This window comes from Tenrec ecaudatus, chromosome 16 (genome assembly GCF_050624435.1).
Source record: "Tenrec ecaudatus isolate mTenEca1 chromosome 16, mTenEca1.hap1, whole genome shotgun sequence".
Lineage (NCBI taxonomy): Eukaryota > Metazoa > Chordata > Mammalia > Afrosoricida > Tenrecidae > Tenrec > Tenrec ecaudatus.
The window spans coordinates 30,225,110-30,247,313 of NC_134545.1; the positions used below are offsets into that span (position 1 = coordinate 30,225,110).

General features: G+C 54.2%; 1 protein-coding gene across 2 annotated transcripts in view; it reads right to left on the reverse strand.

Annotated features, from left to right (window-relative positions):
* TANGO2 (transport and golgi organization 2 homolog) overlaps positions 1-21,165 on the reverse strand; it is a 37,845-nt gene extending 16,680 nt beyond the window's left edge. For both annotated transcript variants that reach the window (XM_075533928.1, XM_075533927.1), the window contains exons 1-2: positions 21,109-21,165; positions 10,893-10,984 (exon numbers count right to left, since the gene is read on the reverse strand). In XM_075533928.1, the coding sequence (XP_075390043.1) occupies positions 10,893-10,948 (56 nt within the window). In that variant the 5' untranslated portion in view covers positions 10,949-10,984; positions 21,109-21,165. The remainder of the gene's footprint in view (positions 1-10,892; positions 10,985-21,108) is intronic.
* Between the last annotated feature and the right edge of the window lie 1,039 nt (positions 21,166-22,204).

Here is a 22,204-nt window from a genome sequence, read left to right on the forward strand (position 1 = left end):
TCCCATCTGAGCTTTGCTGCCATTTTAAAATACCGTTAAATAGGAACACACTGGACGGTGGCCCCAGCTCTCCCACTCACCGTGTAATCAGAGGATAAGTGTTTGCCATCTGAAAGGGCACATTTTCCCCAGGACCTCATGAAACAGGAATGCCATCTAAGAGAAGCTCTCTGGAGCCAGTGAGTTCACGCTGGGCTGCTAACTACAGGGCAGTGATCGGTCAAACTCAAAAGGCGAGAGTGTACGCTGTCATAAAGACTGACAGCTGGGGCAAGCCTGGGGACCAGTTCTGCTGGCCTCAAAGGTCCCTGTGAGATGGGATGCACTTGGGGGCAGATAGTAGGAATCAAGTCCTGGGTCCCCCTCGGAGGGGAGGGGGCACCAGAGCACGTCACGAAGGACAGGCTGGGGGAGAAAAGTTCAGCAGAGAGAGCATACAGTGGCAGGGCTGACGGCTGAGTCTGAGACAGAGTGGGGTGGGTCCCAGGGGAGGCCCTAAGCCATGTGTGGAGGGCATTTTGACATGGAACATTCGGAGTTAAGGAGTCAGCCCAGTTACCCAAGACCGCCTCGGCAGAGACCATGACTGCGAGCCTGCACCACCCCACCTCACCCAGCGCCCCTCCGCCTCAGGCCCTGCCTGGAGCCAGCTCTCAAAGGAGCCGTGCCAGGTCCACCGAGGTGCTCCCGGGGTGGCACTCGGTCCCCGACAGGAGCCACAGTCATTCCCAGACCTACTTGTCTCAATGTCACTACCAAATTCTGGTCAGAATACTGACCCGTGATCTGTGTGGGGGTGAAGCCCAAGGGAAGGAGAGGGCCTGAAGGCGAAGCTAGCTGATTGCAAGCCCAGCACAGTCCACCTGTCATGTCTGCTGTCCCTTCTGCAGGGAGGCATCGCTCAGTGACAGGGAAGGGTCTCCTCCCCATGGCCCCTGTGAGTATGTCCCACGAGCTGTTGTGTCCCATTGCCAGCAAAACATGCAACTACAATGCAGCCCCCTTGACTATTGTTTCCCAACACCGTAACTCGGAGGCAGCCATTCTGCGGGGCTAGTCTTCCTCATTCACAGTCCAGGTCCCCATACATATGAGGCTGGCTGAACAGACCACGGGGAGGGCAGAGGCACAGTGGTGTTTAAAGGGACATCTTGCCTACTTGACACATTGAAGAGGTCTTGTGCAGCAGAGTCTCCCAATGCAGTAAGTCCAGTTTCACATGGTCCCAGGCAAGCATTTCCTTTGATTCCAACATCGCTGAACAGCCAGGATCAGTGGGGAGCCAGGGAGGTAGGTAGGACAGTCTCCACTAACCCCAAGTGGCCAGGGGAGTCTCTTTTGGTTGCAGCCCATGAAAGGCCTGTGCTTCTGGCTCTCATCCTTTTTTTTTGGTGAACTTATATACCGAAGCAGCTCAGGAGGCCTGGTGGTATAGTGGCTACGTGTTGGGTTGCTAACCTCAGGGTCAAGCAGTTTGAAACCACCAGCTGCTCCAGGGGAGAAAGAAGAGGCTTTCTACTCCTACAAAGATGACAGTCTTGGAAACCCACAGGGGCAGTTCTACTCTCTGTGCCAGAGGGTTGCTGTGAGTCAGCGTGTACTAGATGGAAGTGAGCGTGGAGTTTCATGCACAGCAGATTATACACCAGTCCAACAAGCTGTGGAACCACTCCTGCCCCGCTCTTCCAAACCTGCCCACCGCCATTTAGAGAACTCGATGCCCACCCCTCATTTCTCATTTATTTGGCTGAGTCATGTGTAAAGTTCGGGGGTGGGGGGATGGGAGACACGGGACAAAACAGCAAACACTGAGAAGCTGACTGTGCGCCCTACAGCATTTAATGGTCTGTTTTTAACACAAGGAGCGGCACATGTGCTGCCTTGATGGACCGCAGGAGTTGTCACCCCATTGAATGGCTTGGGGTCATTCAGCGCTTTTGTGAAACTTGAGGTCCTACGGAGGGACACAGAGTGATTCCCCTCAAAGCCATCGGGGCCTCAAAACTGGAACACAGTCTGCCTGTGTCTGTCTGTGCCCAAGAGGCAGGGATCGTGTCCCCACAGAGGGAAGGGGCATGAAGGTGGCAAGTTACCATGTGATTGGACTTGTTTCTAATAATGGAAACCATGGATGACCCGCTGCACCAAGGCTGGCTCAGCAGCTGTTTATAGGTCATGTGCCTTGTGAAACACCTGGAGTGATGGTCAAGGTTGTGTATCAACCTGGTTGCACTAGGATTCTCAGTGGTTTGGAAGTTACAATGCAGTCACCTAATATAATGTAATCTAATATAATCACCTCCATAATGTAATATAATATAATCACCTAATATAATGAAATCTAATATAATGTGATCACCTCCATACAATTGAAAGGATGCTTCCTCAGGGGGTGTGGCCTGCTTCCAATCTAAGTGGGCATTATGGGAAAGCTTGCTTGTTTTTTTCAGAATCTGGATCCTGCATCTGGCTCCTTGACCTCTGGTTCTTTGGACTTAATCCAAGCAGGCTGTCTTAATGCCTGCTGGCTCTAGGAATTTTTAGTGGCTTGCCATCTTACCTGCCACTGATGGATTCATTTGTCTCTCCTGTCTGGCCTGTTAGTCTTGAAGTCAGCAGTCTCTGAAGCTATATGAGCCAGAAGAAGCCATCAGCCTGACATTGAGCCCATGGACTTGAACCTCTACAACTGTGTGGAAAAAATGTCAGTTTTGCTTTTCTAGAGAACCCAGCCTAGGAGAGCCAGGCATCCTATCTTAGCGATGACCCCACCACCTCCATGAAGGGTATCAGGTCACCTAAGAGTCACAGTCCCATCAAGCTACACAGGCATTCAGAAAACAATGAGTATGACAGTGGGGGTGCACCAGGGTGCTGCCACTGTATGACAAATACTCAAAGGTTATCGCAGCTTCTGGGAGCCAGGAACTTAGCTGGGTCTTCTGTCCAGGGTCTGCCAGCGGGTAGGAGTCTCAGCTGAGACTCAGCATCCTTGTCCATGTTCATGTAGCTGTTAGTAGAGTTTGAATCCTTGTAGCACCGGACCTGAGGCCCCTTTGTCTTTCTGGCTATCGACTGATCTCACTCAGCGCTAGAAGCTGACCTTGGGGCTTCATGTTGTCAAGGTTGAGGCAAAATTGCCTTCAGGCATCCGATCTCTCCTTCAGGAAGAAGCCCATCTCTTTTAAGGGCCCCACCGGATTAAGTCAAGCCCACTGAGGTAACTGCCCCTTCCCACCCTTTTACAATATTTACTTTATTAAATATAATATGCACAGCAAAGGATATACTGTTTCAACTAATCCCAGGTATACAATTCAGTGACATTGTTTCTTCTACAACAATAATTGCCCTTTTGATGAACTCAAAACCAACTAACGGTTGTTAAACTTTTCAAACTCACAATTCCAACTCATTAGGGACCCTATAATAGGACAGGGCAGAACTGCCCCTGTGGGTTTTCCAGACGATAACTCTTTACAGGAGTAGAGAGTCTCATCGTTCTCCCACACAGTGGCTGGGGGCTTTGAACTGCTAACCTTGTTGTTAGTATAGCTCACTATGCAGCAGGGCTCCTTTCTAATCATTATTAGGTGCCATCAAATTAGTTCTGACTCCTACTGACCCCATATACATCAGGACAGAACTCTGCCTGGACCCTGTGCCACCCACCCCATTGTTGCTGTGTCTGAGTCCATTGTAACTGCCGTGTCAACCCATCTTGTGGTGGATATTTCTCTATTAAATCTGTTATGGACTGTCAAGAGCCCTGATGGCATTATGGGTTAGATGTTGGGCTGCTAACAGAAAGGTTGGTGGTTCAAACCCAATAGTTGCTCCCAGGGAAAAAATGAGGTTCTCTGCTCCCATGAAAGATTTACATTTGAAATTGACTCAAGGGCAGTGGGGATTCTGGGGGCTGTTCAGAAGAACAAGCCAATCTGGGCTGGGAGAAATTTACCCAGAATGCTCCTTGGAAGGGAGGTTGGAATCGGGAATCGGGACTGGCCTAGGGAATGCATAGACTCACCGCAGTAGGGAAGGGCACACACACAGGGGAACTGGAAACCGACAAATGGGATTTAATAAGAGTAAAACACCTGTGCACCGCGAAAGACTTTACCAAGAGGGTAACAAGGCAACCCACAGACTGGGAGAGGAGTTTTTAGTAATGACGCATCAGACAAAGGGTTTATAACTAAAATCTACACATCCTCCTGGCCTGCAAAAAGAGGAAAACAGTTAACCCCCCTAAGGAAGTGGGCAAAGGTCTGAAAATAAATTTCACTGGGAGGAGACCCGTATGCCCAATAAACACACAAGAAAGTGTTCCTGTTCATTAGCCATAAGAGAAATGCAAATTAAAACAACCATGAGATACCACCTAACACCCTTGAGGTTAGCCTAAATCAGCAAATCAGAGAGCAACAAGTGTTGGAGGGGATGTGGTGAAATAAGAACCCTCCTCCACTGCTGGTGGTCATGTAGATTTGTACAGCCACTGTGGAAAGCGATCTGCGATACTTGAAGAAAATGTAAATTGATCTGCCTTATGACCCAGCCATCCCTCTACTGGGCATATACCCAGAGGAGGTAAGAAATAAAACACTGCCAGTCATCTGAGGGCCAATGTTTATTGTGGCACAATTCACAATTGCAAAGAGTTGGAAACAACCTAAATTTCCATCGATAGACAAGTGGATTAGTAAACTCTGGCACATACGCACAATGGAGTACTATGCAGCACTGAAAAGCATGGACGATCACATGAAACATGTCGTTTTCATGGGAAGAGTTGGAAGGTCAGCCAATCACAAAAAAAGACAAGCATATTGAGTCCCCTGAGGTGAGTATAACCAGCACAGCAGGAATAGAAGAAAAGACACTTATCTCACAATATACAGGCAGAAGCCCAGGCAGTCGGGTGGAGGTCAGACCAAACCCAGGGAGGTACATGTGAATCCAACCTAAAGGGAAAAGGGGGAAGGAGGAGGGAGAATGGGGGTGGGGAGAAACTGCAATGATGACATGGAGGGAACAGGGCACTAACCCATCCAGGAAGAGGGTATTGGTTGTGTCTCCACAGAATTGGAGTGTGCATACAGACCTTACCATGGTGCACCAAACCAAGAGGGCAACGTATCACGTGGGGGAATGCATGGAAAGACTGGACTACAGGGCCCAACCAGAGCCAGCTGGACTCCCGCCCTGGAAGTGTGTGCCGCAGAGAACGACACTAGACCTTCAGGTGGAGGAAAGGAACCGACTTACTATGCCCACATGGAAGCAAACCAAGAAGGGAAAATAGAAAGGGGCAGTCGGCCTAGACTCCATATGGGCACACCCAGCCCAGAGGCTGAGGTCCCTGCATGGATCTGCTGGGGCACAGAGAGGATTGTGGGACTGCCAACAACTCAAGACATGTCCCCTAACTAGAGCATACAGTGGCAGGGGACAATAATGGGGACATGCGGCGGGGAGATAGTGTGGGAATGGAGCATAACACATCGGCAATTGGAGTAAAGCCGATTCACAGAGCCCCTGAGGAGCCCCAAAAAAGGACTTCGGGCTTGGAGGGGCAGCCCCGGATCTCCCCCGGGATCATGGGGACCTATATTGCGGTTTTTTTCTTCTTTGTCTCTTTCCTTTTCTTTATTCAACCATATGGTTTTTTATTGTTCAGATTAGGACATACTTATATGGGACGGACACAGGAGGGAAGCTCAGGGAGAAGGCAATGGGGCCAATGGCCCCGGAAGCTCTAGGGGAAGAAGGAGGTGGGGAGAAGGGTGTGGTGAGCGGACAGCGTCACTAACAGGAGAATCGAAACCAACATCTAGGAGAGGGTAGAGATCCTGTGAGTGTTAGAACAACACCAAGCTAGTGGAGAGGAAGCACTAAGAGGTGGAAGAAGGGGGAAAGTGATGGCGGGGCAGGAGGAGGCAAAAGGAAACAGAGGCAAGCTCTAGGAAGCACAGGCATAGATAGGGAGATTAACAGAGGCGTGCACTTATGTAAACACATTAATCTATAAAAATAGAGGTATTGGCCTATATACATATATTTACAAGGCAACACACTAAGGCTGCAGATGGGCCTTGGGCCTTGGCTCATATTTTCTCTCAATACAAGAACATTTTGTTCTAACAAATTGCCATTCCGTGATGCTCACCCCCCACCCCACTCTATTGCTGAAGACAAAATTGGTGCATAAGCAGATGTGGTTAAGACAGAGGATGGTGCCTGGCTATTAAAAGCTATAGTGTCTATTGAAAAACATTAAACCATCTGGGGAAAAAAAGCTATATTGTCTGGGGTTTTAAAGGTTTGAAGGTAAACAAGTGGCCTTCCAACAGTGAAGCACAAGGCCACACGGAGGAAGCACACCAGCTGGTGTGATCGTGAGGTGTCATTGAGATCGGGCAATGGGCATCAGAAGATTCACAACAAATAGTAAACAAACAAACAAAAATGCATTTGGTGAGTATGGAGGGGGAGTTGGAGTGGAGACCCAAAGCCCATCTATGGACAATGGAACAGCCCCCCACAGAGGGGCTGCAGGGAGGGCATGAGTCAATCAGGGTGCAGTAGAGCACTAATGGGCCATGATCCCTGGAGGCCTCCTCACCCCCCACTATCACGACCTCAGTGCCGCTTCCCACTCTGGATTAGACGGGAGCATGTACATAGGTATAGGGAAGAGATAAAACACAACACATGAAACCCAGGAACAGGAATGGGAATAGAGATATCAAAAGGGTAGGGGGAAGTAGAGGAGACGGAGAGAGGGGGGGCACCAATCGCAATGAATGGCACATAACCACACACCCCCATCCAGGGGGAGAACAACAGAAACCAGAGGGGAAGGGAGGCAGTGCTCAGTGTCAGATTTGAAAATAATTAACAATCTACAATCTATCAAGGGGCCACGAGGGTTGGGGGGGGGAGAGGGAGGGGCGAAAAAAGGGGGAACTGATCCCAAGGGCTCAATGGAAAGTAAATGCCTAGAAAAGAATGATGGAATATATGTATGAATACATTGGATACAATTGATGGATGGATTGTAACAAGAGTTCTAAGAGCCTCCAATAAAATGATCTAAAACAACAATTTAAAAAAATGAAAGAAGGGAGGTTGGAAAGACTTGTCTTGTTATCAGGGGAGAACAGTTCCTCTCAAGAAGGACATCATGCTTGGTAAAGTAAGGAACTGAGGCGCCCTGGTGGGATAGTGGCCACTCGTTGGACTGCAGCTAACCACAAGGTCAGTAGTTCAAAACCACTCTTTGAGAAAGGGGTCGCCAGAAAAGAGGATGATCCCACTGACTGGGGACTTAATTACATCAGTGGCCTCTCTTCCCTTGCCACGAAGTAACTGAGTCATGGGGCCTGGCCCCTACACACAGCAGGGGCAAGAACCGTGGGGCCAGCTCATAGTTCTGCTACCATGGTGGCTTATGGGAACTCACATTTTACTTTGAACATTTTCGTGGACTATGCCTTTACATAAAACAGAATTCCTTCCAAAGACCGCTGCCCCTACGGAGCACAGCTGGGTCACTGGGACCCAGGCAATGCTGGCAGGGTGAGGCCCAGGCCAGAGCCAGCTTTTTCCACACACGCCGAAGGCTTTCTCACCCACAGTGCTCCTCACTAGTGCACTGCAAACACCATTCCTAGAACTAGGACTCACAGCACAAACAGGAGCCGCATCTGAGGCAGGCAACACGGGCCTGAGGCGCAATGGCCCGGCACTGATGGCCTGGAGAATGGGGCAGAGTGGCCTCCACAAGGGACCACACCCAGGTCGAGAGATGTAGGATGTGCCAGGGGTGGTCCTACAGGTCAGGGAGCAAGGCTCCCCGAAACGCCCACCATCAGGGAAAGCCCAGCACACTGAGGAGGCAGTGTGGGCAGAGCACAGGTTAGCGGAGCCCAGCTACCCAGAGAACTTCCTGGAGGCCAGAAGCAGTGGACAGGGCTCTAAGTGGGGCCCAGAGGGATGGTTTGCCATGCCTGAATGTGGGGCAGCCCTGCTGCTGCGGGGACAGGGTAACAGGGGGCTGCAGGGGAGGGGCAGACTGATGGCCCTGGGCCAGAGCTGGCACTGCCCAGGCTTTGTTCATACTTCCTTCTCAGGGTGTGTGTGTGTGTGTGTGTGTGTGTGCGCTATTTGTCAACTGTCCCCACCCCATGCCCACCCTGAAACTACCACTGACTCAAAGGGTGTTTGTGCCACACTCACAGATGCCTGCATCTTTTGCAGGTCCTTGGCTCTTGGGTTTCCAGTGACTAAGTGGGGCAGTAGATTACCAAGCCTTTCTTTAGAAGCGCTTCTAAAGAACCATTTGTACCACCCAAGGACTCCTCCTGCTGAGTGAAACAGAACCAAACCAAACCCTTTAGTACAGAAAAGAACTGCTCACCCGAGTTTCTGAGGCTGTCAATCTTTAGAAGAGGGGAAAGCGGCATTTTCCCAAGTGTTGGTTGGTGAGTTGTTTTTAAAAAAAATATTATTATTAAAAGATCATTTTGTTGGGGACTCTTACAACTCTTGTTACAATCCATACATTGATTGCATCAGACATGTTTATACTTATGTTGCCTTCATTTCTAAACATTTACTTTCCATTGATCCCTTGGTATCAGCTCCTCTTTCTACCCCCCCACCGTCATACCCCCTTGATAGATTAGAAATTATTATCTGACACCGAGCGCTGCACCCCTTCCCCCATATTTTCTGTTGTCCTTCCCTCTGGAGAGGGGTGCATGGTTATGTGCTGATCACTGTAATCAGTTCCCCTTTCTCCCTTCCTCTCCCCACCTTCCCTTTGCCCTTTTCTGGTATCACGATTCCCACTCCTGTTCCTGGATTCTGTGTGTCGTGTGCATACCTGTGTACATGCTCCGACCTAGTCTGAATTGAGAAGCAGCACTGGGGTCGTGATAGTGGGGGGTGAGGACTCAAGGAACCAGAGGAATATTGTGTGTTTCATCGCTGCTTTACTGCACCCTGGTTGACTCATTCCTTCCTGTGGCCCCTCTGTCGGGGGATTGTTCCATTGCCTACAGATGGGTTTTGGGTCTCCGCTCCGCCCACCCTTGTTCTCAACAATGTGTTTTTGTTTGTTTGTTATGTGTCTTCTGATGCCTATTACCCGGTCTCAATGACGCCTCATGATCACACCAGTGGTGTGCTTCTTCCATGTGGGCTGAATGGTGGCTTGTGTAACTTCAAACCTTTAAGACCCCAGACGCTCTATCTTTTTGTAGCCGGGCACCATCCGCCTTCTGTTGGTTGGTGAGTTTGAAATGCCGCCCTTGAAGTTAGCAGTGCAACACTGAACCACTGGGAGGCTTCTGTGGTGATGAACTGGAAATCTCTTTATAGCTAGCCAGACTCAGTGGGGAGCCTAGAGGAGTGGGTGAACTGCCCCTGTGGGTTTCCCAGACTGTAACTCTTGACAGGAATATAAAGCTTCTTCTCTCTCCCACGGGGAGTTCGAACTGCTAATCTTGTGGTTAGCAGCCCAATGTTTTGTCAGAATCCACAGGATGTACATGACAGCCAGCATTATTATGCTTTGCCTGTAGGTGGCACTAGAGAGCAACAGAAAGAGAAGGGGCTGCTCTCTCTGCCAGCTTCTGCAGGTATTTTGCTGGCTGCCCCCAGCTAGGTCTACAAGGCGCCTGTGCCCCGGAGGAACCAATCCCTGGAGAAGGTCACCGTAGTATAGTAGAGGGTCAGCGAAAGGAGGGGAAAAGGAAGACCCTCCGTGAGCTGGTGTGACACAGTGGCTGCAAGAACAGGCTCAAGACGGCTCAGGACCAGGCCGTGTTTCATTGCGCTCTTCGCGGGTTGCTCTCAGCGGGCATGGGCTCCAGGGCACTGACATCGCGGGCTGTGTGAGCGCGGCATCTGCGTGCTGTCTGCTGCCTGGGTCCCCCTTCATGCAGATGCTCTCTTCGGGGTCACTCAAGGAACGCCTTGGACTTAACTCTGACTCCACAGAGCTGTTTACATCATCTGTTTACCAAGAGGAGCAGACTCTGTGTCCTGCGTTCTGGGCTGACGTGAGCTGACTTGGTCACCGTACCAGGCAGTTTGGTGATGGTGCCATTCGGTGGGGGGCCTCACATCGCACTGTGGCTGAAACGTTTCAAATGATTTGCTCTTGCAAATCTCAAAATGAGGTTAACTCCCCAGTTGGTTGCACTGATGAGCAAGTCCAAACGCTTGTGGTCAGACCTTCTACCTTGTCGTCTTTATAAGTGAAGGATCAAAGACAGGGAGCCCAGTGCCTCCAGCTGGCCCCCTCCGCTCCGTCACTGCTCCCCACCCCCCACGCATGCCCAGTGCCACAGGAGGCCGCGTGGGCTAGCAGCCCGAGTCGGGTTCATGTTCACCATCCACGCCCAGCTCCACTCTCCAAGCGTGTCCTAGCTCCGCCTCAGCCTCTCAGCCCTGCACAGCTGTGGCCAGTGTTGGGACTTCACCGCATGTCAGCTCAGGGTCCCAGTCACGGTGACAATGCTGCCAGCATTCCCCACTCTGCAGTGACTGACCTCTGGCCAAGAGAGCATGGCTTAGGCCTTTCCAAATCACTGGGCTGAGTTTGGGGGCTTGGCCCAGGCTCTCTGGCTACCCTCTCCCCTATCCTCATCACCCTGGGAGAACAGGCTGGGAAGCTCAGTGCCCCCCCCACCGCCCCCACCACACCATCCCTACCCAGGTGGCTACAAACCAGCCTCCGGGTCCCTTGGCCATAGCGGGCATAACCCAGCAACACCAACACCTCATCCGTAGCAAACGAGGATGCCTGGGTGCGCTGGCCACTAGTGCCGAGAGCACCGGGGAGACATGACGGGGGGGGGGGGCGGGGAGGGGGTTACCTGTAAGCATTTTTGGACACAGGGCGAGGGTCAAACTTAAAGAAGATGATACACATGGTTCTCTTGGAGGCTGCCTCCCACGGTCACACAGTCTGCGGGAAGAGGGACAATGCATTTAGTGAGCGTGGAGGGCAGGCCGCAGCACTGGCTGGCACCAGGAGCCCAGACTTCCTCCCTACATCAGAGTTTCCTGCACGAACCCCAAACACCGGCACTGACTGAATCGTTGCCTCGATGCCTGCGGCACTAGCTGGCAGCGGGCAGAGCTGTCGCCCTCATTGGGACCACAGCCAGTGACCCCCGCCTGCGAACACAGCCCCCTCACATAGCCAGACCCCAGGCCTCTTGTTCTTTTCCTGGGCCACAGTGCCCAGCCCTACCACCAGCCAGTGGCAGGTCGCCCCACGTCAGCCCCCAGCCACTCAGGGAGCCTCATCCAATCCAGGAGGGCTGCTTGGCAGCTCTTATGCAGGGACGCCCTCTGCAAAGACCCCAACCGTGCTGGGACCTCAGAGCAAGATCACAGGGCAGGCAACAAGGAAGGCCTGCCCCAGGCAAGAGTGAGGGCTGTTAAAGATGCCAGGTCTTGTGAAATGCCCATGGGCAATGAGTGGATGTGGGCTCAGCACAGCTCTCCTCCCAGCTCCAGGGGGCCTCAGAGCCCGGGGAGGGGTTGGTGACTCAGCTCTGTGGTCAAAAGCACAAGACCAATGAGGCTGTCCAAATTCCGAGGGAGCCACCGGGGAGAGTGGTGCTGCTGAATGGGTGGTGATACGCACATAATAACCTCGGGCATCTATGCTGGGTGCCCGTCTGCATGTCCATGAACGGTGTGTACATGTGTTGGTGAGGGATGTGTCTATGCTGTATTGACATGTGTATGCTCAGGAGCAATGTGTGCATGTGCCTGTGTGCACAGATGTCTCTGTGTGCTATGTGTATTTGATTGCGTCTCCGTGCACCACATGCAATGTGAACACATGTATCTCTATGAGCTGTGTATACACATTTCTATGCCATGTACAATGTGGACTCTGTGTGCTGCGTGTTCACATGTGTGTCTGAGTGTCTGAAAAAGTACACCAAGTTTTAAGTGTACCAGCTCAGGGCTGCATGGTTGTGGCGGTGTTATGCACCAGCATGGGGCACCCCAGGACCAGGAAGGGTTTTCTTCTCCATAGAAGGGACAGAGGAAAAAAGGGGTGGCTCACTGGGTCTCAGACGCCTGTCGGAGTGTGGAAGAGGCATGAGTTATGCGCCACGTCAGAGGGAGGTGGGGAAAGACCAATCCTGTCTGCTCCGCTATCTGGCCTCGGAGTGGTCACACCAGACAGAGAACATGACACTGGCAGGGACAAGCATCACCATCTCAACAAAGGACCCCAAAATTATGCTCCCTGGAAGGGCAGTGGATGGAAGCCAAGACCCTGAGGGCTCCCTATCCATGTCACCTCCCTAGGCCACACCCTGGTAAACCGATTGCCCAGACAAGGCCACTGCTGACCCGATCTGAGCAGGCTGAACTTGCCACCAGCACTGTAGATGCAGCTGGCAGCTCAGAGGGGAAGGAAGTGGCTGTCTCGGATGACAATGTCATCATGCTCCAGGCTACCGGGACCCTCTCCCCATTGACCTGAGCACCTTCTGCCAGCAGCTGGGACCAGAGTGGGGCATAGGCCTGGCTGGACCCAGTATGTCTGAATTGAACACCTCTGTCAGCAGCTGGGATCAGGGTGGGGCATAGGCCTGGCTGTGCACAGTATGTCTGGAATCCCCAAGACTTAACTCTAACTCAGGACACAGCAGGCCGATGCATGCTCATTCACCCTCTCACTGTCCCTCCCCAGCACTGCTTCTGCTGGCCCCCACGGGCACAGTGGGATGAGCTCAGTGGACCATCCCCAACCTGTACTACCTGTAGACAGGTGAGGTATCTGCATGGTGAAACACAATGTCTGCAGGATGCTGCAGGTCTTAAAAGAGGGCTGCTAGCCATCTCACAGGTGCTGGGGCCAAAGGCAGCAGGGGACAGAGCAAGACAGTCCCCCAGGAGCGTGATGACACACAAGGCCAGTGCAGACTTTGTGTTGCACATCTCTGGCCAGTTTGAGGGCCATCCCTGCCCACTACGTCCCCAACGTGATGTGTTAAAAATCTCAACCTCCATGCTGGTGCTCCTCATCCCAGGTGTGAATGCACCGCCTTTGCGCCCTTGGTCTGCCTCAAGACCCATGCGATGGAGGACCATCCCCCTGGGACGGCCCTGCTCTGGGGACTTTAGAGGAGATGGCTATCATTATCCTTTCATGGTCCTTGTCTGGCCACATGCCTGACCACTGATGCCCACTGTTGAGATGCCAGCTGCAGATCAGGGCTTGGCGGGGAGGCAGGGGCAGACGGCACAGCACCAATGCTTGAGGGAAAGGCAAGGGGCAGGTTCTGTGATCCAAGGGGCAGTCTGCGGTCCCTCACAGAGCCATTGGCTTGTCTTCAGGCTGGCCTGGGCCCAGAGGAGTGACCCAGAGCCCAGCAGATTTAGTCTTGACAAAGACGTGGTCATTGGGAAGGAAGGACCAGAGGAAAGCCAGCCCCTGGGGAGGGGACCATCAGGGACTGCCTTTCTCTCCAGCCCCTCACCCCCCACTCAAGCCAGGCCCGCTGCCCTCCAACCCCTCCACCCTGCTGCATCCTAGCACCTGCCTGCCCAGCTTCACCCCTCTTCACTGAGGCTCCCAAGGGCCCTCAGCAGACTCCTGGCAGGTGCCTGTGAGTTTGTGCAGGACCCTTTCTCCCAGCATGCTCCCTGCCAGTCCACCATGGAACCTCCCTGGCACCTACACAGCAAGTGAGCAAACCCACCCTCTTGGCTCCCTGCCCACCAGTGGCTGTACAGACCACTATCCTGTCTGTACTTGCCCGTGGTGCAGGGGCTGCTGGAGGCAGGGCTGCAGCTGGGAGAGCAGAGACAGGCAGCCTGAAAGTGCTTCCAGAGGCACCCCTATAGACGGAAGTTTCACCTGGCTGAGTGGCATCAATGTAGGTGACATGAGGGAGGCGTGTGCTTGGAATTTGCAGTATCAGGTTCTACTCTGTCAACTCAGTAAGAAGGCAGAGACCCCTGGTGGGAGTCTGTGGGCCCTGCAGGGTTCTGGGGCTTCTCATCAAACTCAGTGCCATTGACTTTCTAGGACAGGGTAGAACTGCCGCTGTGGATTGCTTGATGGGAGTAGAAAGCCCCATCTTTCTCCCAAGGAGCAGCTGGTGGTTTCAAACTGTTGACTGTGGGGTTAGCAGCCCAGTGTGGAACCACTACACCACCAGGGCTCCTGGAGCTTCTCACAGGCAGCCAGAATTTGAGGCAGGAAGGGGGGGCGTCTCTGGGGCCAGGACTGCCCCCTTGCAACAATCTTTGAGGTGTCAGCTGCCATACAGAAGGACACCTCACTGGCACTGGCGCATCAGCAGAATGTCCCCCTGCTTTCTCAACAACATGGGGACCACCTCTGTGTCCCAAGGGTGCTGCCTGCAACCCAGTAGGCAAAGGAGATGGGGTGGCTGGACTCCACATCCCTGCAATAAACCCCCCATATCCGCTGTGGTGCAGTGGATTAGGCCTTGGGCTGATAACCACAAGGTTGGCAGCCCAAATCCTTCCGTCGCAGCATGGGCGAAAGATGAGGCTGTCTGCTCCCCTCAGGCTCGTCAGCCTCGTAACCCACAGGGCAGTTCACTGTTCAATAGAGCTGCTGTGAGTTGGAATCGACTCACTGGCCAGGTGTTCGGTTTTGTTGGTTTAACCCTCATGGGGAAGGGCCCTGCTGGTGCAGAGGTTAAGCATTCAGCTGCTAGCCACATGGTTGGCAGTTTGAACATACCAGCCGATGTGTGGCAGGAAGATGCAGCATCTGTTTCTGGAAGGGTTACAGCTTGGGACACCCCAGAGGCCAGTCCTCCTCAAAGTTCTGGGGCCGCTACTAGTTGCACAGGCAGTAGATGGGCATCTTCCATGGATGGGCACGAAGACACAGAAAGTGCTCAGTAGACCATGAGTGTTCAAGTGCCTCCCCCATAGGCACCGCCCTGGCTGCAGCCCCACTCCCCTTCTAGCTGCCCGCCACCAACCAGAGGCCAAGGCCCATCTCACACTAGGACTCCCAGCCAAACCTCTGCTGGCCCAGAGCACCCCATGAGCCTCGGCACTGGGCCACTCCAGCCTGCCGGACCAAGAGTCCCCAGGCTCACTTGGCTCACCAGAGGGACTACCAGGGATGAAGTGAAAGAGAAGAAGGCTCTTCAAGTACAGCCAAGGAGCTTCCTGTTCTCCTTCGGAAACGGTGAAAGCCCTTCCCAACCCCCAACACGTCATGCTTCTGGGTCACACCTGGTAGTCCCTCCAATGAGGAAGGGAGAATCTGGGTCTGACACCGGTATTCGTAGCAAACGCTGGTGCCGGCGGAGAGGGCTGGCCTCTTTTCAGGCACGTCCAGCCCATCCGCATGGTAACGATGTCCCAGGCGGCTGTGCACTCTTGTCTCTGGGCCCAAGCCCATTCCGTCTCTGGCTAAGTGCCCTCATCAGGCTGGGTCTGCTCCTCCCTCTGCCTCCACCAAGGACCCAATGGGGCCTCGTCCTAACAGCTGGTGGACGGGATTACGATGCAGCCTCTTTACCAAGAACAAGACTCAAGTTGGGTCAAGCCTTAAGTCTCTCTCCAGGCAACATCTAAGAATAGTTTGGCAAGGAAGTGCTGTAGACAGACAGGGAGACAAATCTGGGGCCCGGAGGACAAAGCAGAGATGCCAAGTGGTGAGGGCTAACATTCCAAGCCTGGGGCATGGTAGGAAATTCCCAGCCTCACGGCTAGTTGTATGGTCAGGATCATCAGGATTCAGTTTCCCAAAGTGGAAATGGATCTGGTTCTCAACCTCTCTAGCTTCGTCCACCACACTCTGTCATCGCCCCAGCTGTCTGGGCTTGGAGGGACAGCTTTCAGACTGTAGGGCAGGTATGAGGCAGCCTCTGCTGGCTCCCACTACCCCTGAGGGGACTGGGATTTTGCTGGAATGACACAGCAGTCACGCTGAGCACAGCAGACCTTAAGGAACCTGAGTGGCCCCATGTGTCACATGGTGAGCTGCTAACCTCAAGGTCAGCAGTTCAAACACCCCAGCTGCTCCACAGGAGTAAGATGAGGTTTTCTACTCTTAGAAAGATTGACAGCCTCGGAACCCCACGGGGCAGGTCTGCTCTGTCCTGCAGTCAGTGCGTTAGAATCATGGTTGGCAGCAGGTTTGGTTCGGGCTTGTCAAGGAGCTGGGGCAGGGGCGGGGTGTGGGCAATGTTAGGTGGTTAGCAACCACGGCTACTTCACAGAAGAGAGATCAGGAGGTCTGTCCCAGTAAAGATGTGCAGCCTCAGAAACTCCGCAGCACAGTTCTACACTGTCCAAGAGAGTCATTACAAGTCAGAGTAGACTGGGTGGCAGTGGCTTGGGGGGTGGCTTGCATAGGACCATACCCTGAGGAGTCCCTGGGTTGAGCAAACAATTCAACACTCACCGTTCGCCCAAAGCTTAGCGGTTTGCACCCATCCACCCAGAAATGCCTTGCAAGAGAGACCTGGGAATCGGCTTCCCAAAGGCACTGCTTTGAAAACCCCACAGAGCCCAGCTCTGCTCTGCACACTCAAACAGTGAGGGGAAACGAGTCGGTGGCAAACCACCACAAAACAGCACGTCTACAGTTAGCGTTGTTGTTCTTGTTAGGCTCCATCGGGTGGTCCTGACCCTTAGACCACAAAGCAAAACACACCCAGTCATGTGCCGCCCTCACACCTGTAGCCCACTGCCGCAGCTACTGGGCCAATCCATCTCGTAGCTACGCTTGTCCTGCTGATCTTCCACTTCACCTGGCATGATGTCCTTCTCCAGGACACATATTTACTACCACCACACAGCAAAATCATTAAAAGGCAGGTCTGGGAGGGGTCGCAGTGTGGAGCTTCTATGTCCTGAAGAGGAGCCAGAAATCCTCTCCCTTGCTCATGCATGGGCACCCACCAGGAAGCTCCACCTGAATCTCCCTGTCCAGGGCTCACCATGTGGCCAGGGCAGATTACAAGAGGCATGGTCAGCAGGTCTAGTCAACCCCCATCCATCAGGTATTGCCCAGTTCAAAAGAACAATGGCTAAATGGCTTTCTGCAAGGTGACTCATGCCTCGACACCCCAGATGGCACTGCCAACCCAGGTGGGGAAGAAGCTGGTCAAGGGTGGGTGGGGTAAGCCCTCTGTTTAGTAGCAGGCCAGCAGGGACTGCCATACACCACAGTGCTACAAGGAGATGGCTGAGTGTAGAGCAGCATCCTCCTTCTACCCCTCCTGGCCTCTGTCACTTCCAGGCAACCCTCTTCGGTGTCCCACATGCCACCATGGCCACCAACCCCACCTTCCCAGGGGGTTAATACGCATCACGACCTGGCTGCAGGAACCACCTAGCTGCTCCCATCCTCCATTTAGAACCACCACCCTCCAGCTTTGCGATCAAGGGCCTGGCTGCCTCGAGACTCGGATTCTTAGACTCGAATACTCACTGCAGGGCCATTCACGACAGCCAATCAACAGACATATGGATTCACAAACTGTGAAGCATACACAAGCTGAAATACCATGCAGTAGGGAAAAAAAATGAAGGAGCCCTGGTGGCGCAGTGGCTACACGTTGGGCTGCTAACTACAAGGTCAGCGGTTTCAAACCACCAACCAGCTCCCTAGGAGAAAGCTGAGGCTTTCTGCTCCCATCAAGAGCTACACTCTTGGAAACCCACAAGGAAAGTTCTACCCCTGTCCTACAGTGTCACTGTGCATCGGCATCCCAACCTCTAAGGTGAAATTGGGCAACTCATCTCCTCAGTCCCGCTAGCTCCACCCCCAGGCAGATGGGGAGGGCAGGGAAGGAGAATCGGGAAGAGGAGGTGGGCAACAACAGGAGACTGTAACCACAAGAATGGGCTGAGCATTGTGCAAACCCCTGCCCCGGCCCAGGCCTGCACATCACCCGGCTCTCTCCAGTTCTTCTACCCATGCCCATGGCCTCACCAGAGCACAGAGCAGGAACGGGCCTGCCGCCTCCAAACTCCCTTCTTCCCCAAAGCACTTTCCTTCCAACTGAGAAGACAAAAAGAGACAGCTGGCCAGAATCCCCAGACAGCAGGGATTGCATAGGATGCAAGTGTGTAGGGGCGTGTGTGTAGCAGTCAAGGGCCCTATCTGGGAGCCTGAGGTTCCAAGTTCACAACCTGCCAGTCTCCTAAGGGCTGCCTACACGGCGCCTCTGCACACAGCAGTGCTAAGCTTGCTGCACATTTGGGAAATACATCTGAAGGCTCCTCATCAGCCTGTCTGCCTGGGTGCACAAAACGGCCTGCCAGCCTCCGGTAAGCCCCTCAGTAAGCCCCCCACTGTCCGATCCCCAGCCACCAGCAGTCTCACACTGTCTCCCCGACTCCAAGTCCTGTATAGTCTCAGGGCAGGGCTGTCTTTCTACACATGAACTTCACATGGCCGCCAGCAGAGGACACCAGCACACAGGGGAGCCCGGCGTGGCTCCCCAGGGTCTTGGCAAAGAAAGCCCTGACGTCTCTGTGTTCCTAGCAGTACACCAGCTGTTGTCCTAGCTGGCCCCACTTTCCTGTGCCCATCCCAGAGTGGAACCCTGGCACCCCGGGGCCTTTTGTGTGGCTACAGCCATGTTCTCTTCTACGCTCTTCTATATGTTCCCGGGTAGCGACTAAACCTCAGACCAGAATGTCAGCACCTTGTCATGACCCAAAGCAGCTGAATAATCTGCAGTTCAGAAAGTAGGACACAACCCCCACCCCATGAGACCCAGACTTGCGTGGCCACTGCAGCCTGCATGGCAATGAACAAGGATTTACCAGGCTCTGGCCCTGGCAAGGGGTGCAGGTAGGCAGCAGAGGTGGAAAACTTGGGGGACAAGCAACCACTGGTTAGCAGGGCCCGTGGCAGCAGCCACTCACCCTTGCTATTTTTAAGCACATCAACGTCACTTTTATAATCTCGGAGGTAGGCGGAGAAAACAGAAGTGGCACTGATACGTTGAAAGGGCAGCTCTGCTGTGCTAGGGAGGGGGCCCTGGGACACCATGGGCAGGTGCCAGGCTGTGAACAGCAACCTCGGAGGTTCAAAGTCATCAGCCACTCCAAGGGAGAAAGATGAGGTCATCAGTTTCTGTAAAGAGGGATGGTTTAAGAAACCCCTAGGGGGCAGTCCTACTCTGTCCCCTAGGATCACTGTGAGTGATAACCAAATTTATTGCAGTGGGTTTGGTTTGGGTTGGTAGCACAGTGAGCTATACATGACCTTTTCACTGAAAGGTCAGCAGTTCAAGCCCACCAGCCATGCCATGGGAGCAAGATGAGGCTTTTGAAAATATTGACAGCCTTGGAAACCCTTAGGGGACACTTGTCCTTTAGGGTCACTATGAGTGAGAATTGATTCGATGGTGACAGGCTTAGGTTGTTCGAGGATAACCTTGTTTGCATGGTGCCCATGGTCACCCTCCTGGATTAGGAGATGGGGACAGATTCAATCAACACGGGACTCTGTGTGACCTCACATGCTGACCAACACATCATTAAAGAACAGACATTAGCCCTCTCAAGCCAGGAGTGTTTATTGACATGCAGGGTTGGCAGGTTCTGGAACCACTTCTACAAATCCCTGCTTCCCCCTCACTGGGCTACTTCTCTCCAAAAGGCCCTTGGATTCCCCACAAGGCCCCTCACCTATCAAGCAGATGCTTTTTGAAGGAGTGCCACCAGGGAGGTACCTGGGGGGCCTGGAAGAGCACTCACCAACCAGGGCAGAGTCTGGCATGGGAGCCAGTACCTACAACACTACACTGTGAGGTGTGAGGACCACGGCTGCTCACAAAAGACAAGCTGCAGTGGTGAAAAACCCACCAGGGGGCCGAAGTGATCCATGTCCTCCGTGGGAGGGGTCTGTCACCTGCAAATGTACCTGTAACAGCTGGAAGAGTGGAGAGGAATCTGGACGATAGGAGCCCAGCTCCACTCAACGCAGGAATGCTGGCCCCTGAGGCCAAGGGTGGAGCTCCTTGTGGTCATCCTTCCCAGACCTGTCCACTCACCTGCTACAGGAAGGCTCCTGGGAGACAAGCCTAGGAGCACAGGGACCTTGGAAACTGGCCTAAGCAGGGATGACCTTGGGAACAGTATTTGTTCCCTCAGGTTCATTCTTCTGAGCTGTGAGCAGGGTTAGGTCAGGGTGCTGCCCTGTGTCAGGGTTGGAGCAGGGTTGGGTCAGGGTTGGGTCAGCCAGGTTTGTAAGCAAGTGTAGCAGAGGGGCTTCCCAAGTGCGGCAGGAGGTGAGCCCCTCAAGCCCATACTACCACAGCTGCCCGAGGAAGAAAACTCTGCGTTTAACGAGGGCAGCTAAAGCAGACAGGAGACAGATGGCAGCCCAGCCTCAATGAGCCTGTCCCGCCACCCTCCCCCCCTCCCTCAGGCTTTGGGGCTTGCCCACGTGCAGTGGACGCCCTCAGAACAGAGTGCTGGCCCAGCAGGACGCACAGGAGCTTCAGCTGGCCGGAGCGCCATCTCCAGGAGGAAAGGAGCAGCGCACCAGCGGCTGCAGTGCCAGGGCTGGCGGGAGGGGGCCCTTCGCCCAGCTGTCTGCCCTGTTTTGGGTAGTGGGTAATCTGAAGAGCTGAGACACACGAGGAAGGTCGCCTGCAGGTACAGAATGCCCTGGCCCTGAGAGCAACAGCTGTCACCTGCTCCCAGAGCTGCCCCTGAAGCTGGCGGGGGGCTGGGGGTGGGGAGAGGGGGAGGGCGCACAGCCTGCCCACCCCGCAGTGACCACACAGTTCCCCGTGCCCCCGCGGCACCTAGGTCCTACTTGCCAGCGCCTCCGCTCGCTGTTCAGGCGGGGCGCAGGGACACTGCCTTGCAAACTGCGTGCGGTGCGTTCCCTCCGCAGGTGTCGATCTGGTCGCCCCAGAACCCCGAGTCCCCGGGAGGGAAGCTAGATTTCCACTCCGCGTTAAAGGAGCCAGAACCGAGAGGGGGTGTTGGCCCGCCCAGGTCCCCCAATCTCCGCGACCCCCCGAGACCAGCCAGCCAAAAGCAAAGTCCGCCGGCCCAGATCGCCCGCCCGCTCGCCCGCCGGGCACTCACCCGCTGTCTCTCTCTCTCCCTCGCTGCCACCGCCAACTTCCGGGTCCCTGGTCCGTGCGCCGCAGCTACGGCCAAAGCCCCGCCCCGCAAGCTGCCAACGCGCTCGCCATTGGACCACGCGGCGAGGGACAGGGCGGTGCGCCGCGATCTGTGGTCTGGTTGGCTGCGCGCGCCGTCCCTCGGGTATTGCAGCCTGCCCCGCGCCCTCCCTCCAGGCTGCGCCAAGCCTTGGGAACAGAGTGGGCGGGTGGGTTCCTCGTGACCCTAACAGCAGCCTGGTGGTCTATCATCTGCACCCGCAGCCTCTTGCAGCTGCCCCCGATCGCATGTCCTCAGAGGCTTCGGCTGCTAGACCCAGCCTGAGCCCAAGACTCCCAGCTGTCACCTGCCCGCCTAGCAGCCCTCTCGGACCCTGTCACACGCAAGCTCACATCCCTCGCCAGAGTCAGTCTGGGCCTTGGACTCCCCTCGTGTCTGCCCCGGAACCTGCACGTCCTTTTTATGGGCATCGCTATCTCTTTGGTCTCTCCTCCTGGTCCTTGCTAAGGACAGACCCCACTTGTAGGCTGCTTCTCCAGCCCCGCTCTTCCCACCTCAGGGCGATCTGCAGTTCCAGACCCAGAATATAGACTAGCCCAGTTTGAGCTATGCTGGGTGAACAGACAGCCCAGCAAGTGGCAGGGAAGGGGCCTGGAGTAGGAGCAGCAGGTGGGGTAGGTGGGCACTGACTGGGGTCCCCCCAGCAGGCCAGAGGCCTTTATTTGGGATCCTCACTGGCTGTGCCCAAGTTCTGAGCCCAGGGTGATGGACACAGGCTCAGAGCCTGCCTCAAGGGCCTCAATAAATGGTAACTGGGGAGTTGTTGCTAAAGACGATCTTTACAGCATGTGCGACAATGCGAGCCTGCAGTTATGTGCCTTGGAGTAATTTTCAACTCACCCCTATGCACAACAGAAAGAAAGAGTAGCTTGTGGGAAACTGAGGACCTTAGAGGCCTACTCTCTACCCTCCTGGACCACAGCGTTTGGAAGGCCAGCACTGGAGTTTAGAGGAAGTCCTGAGATAATCAGGAAAGCCAAATGCACAAATTTCCAGG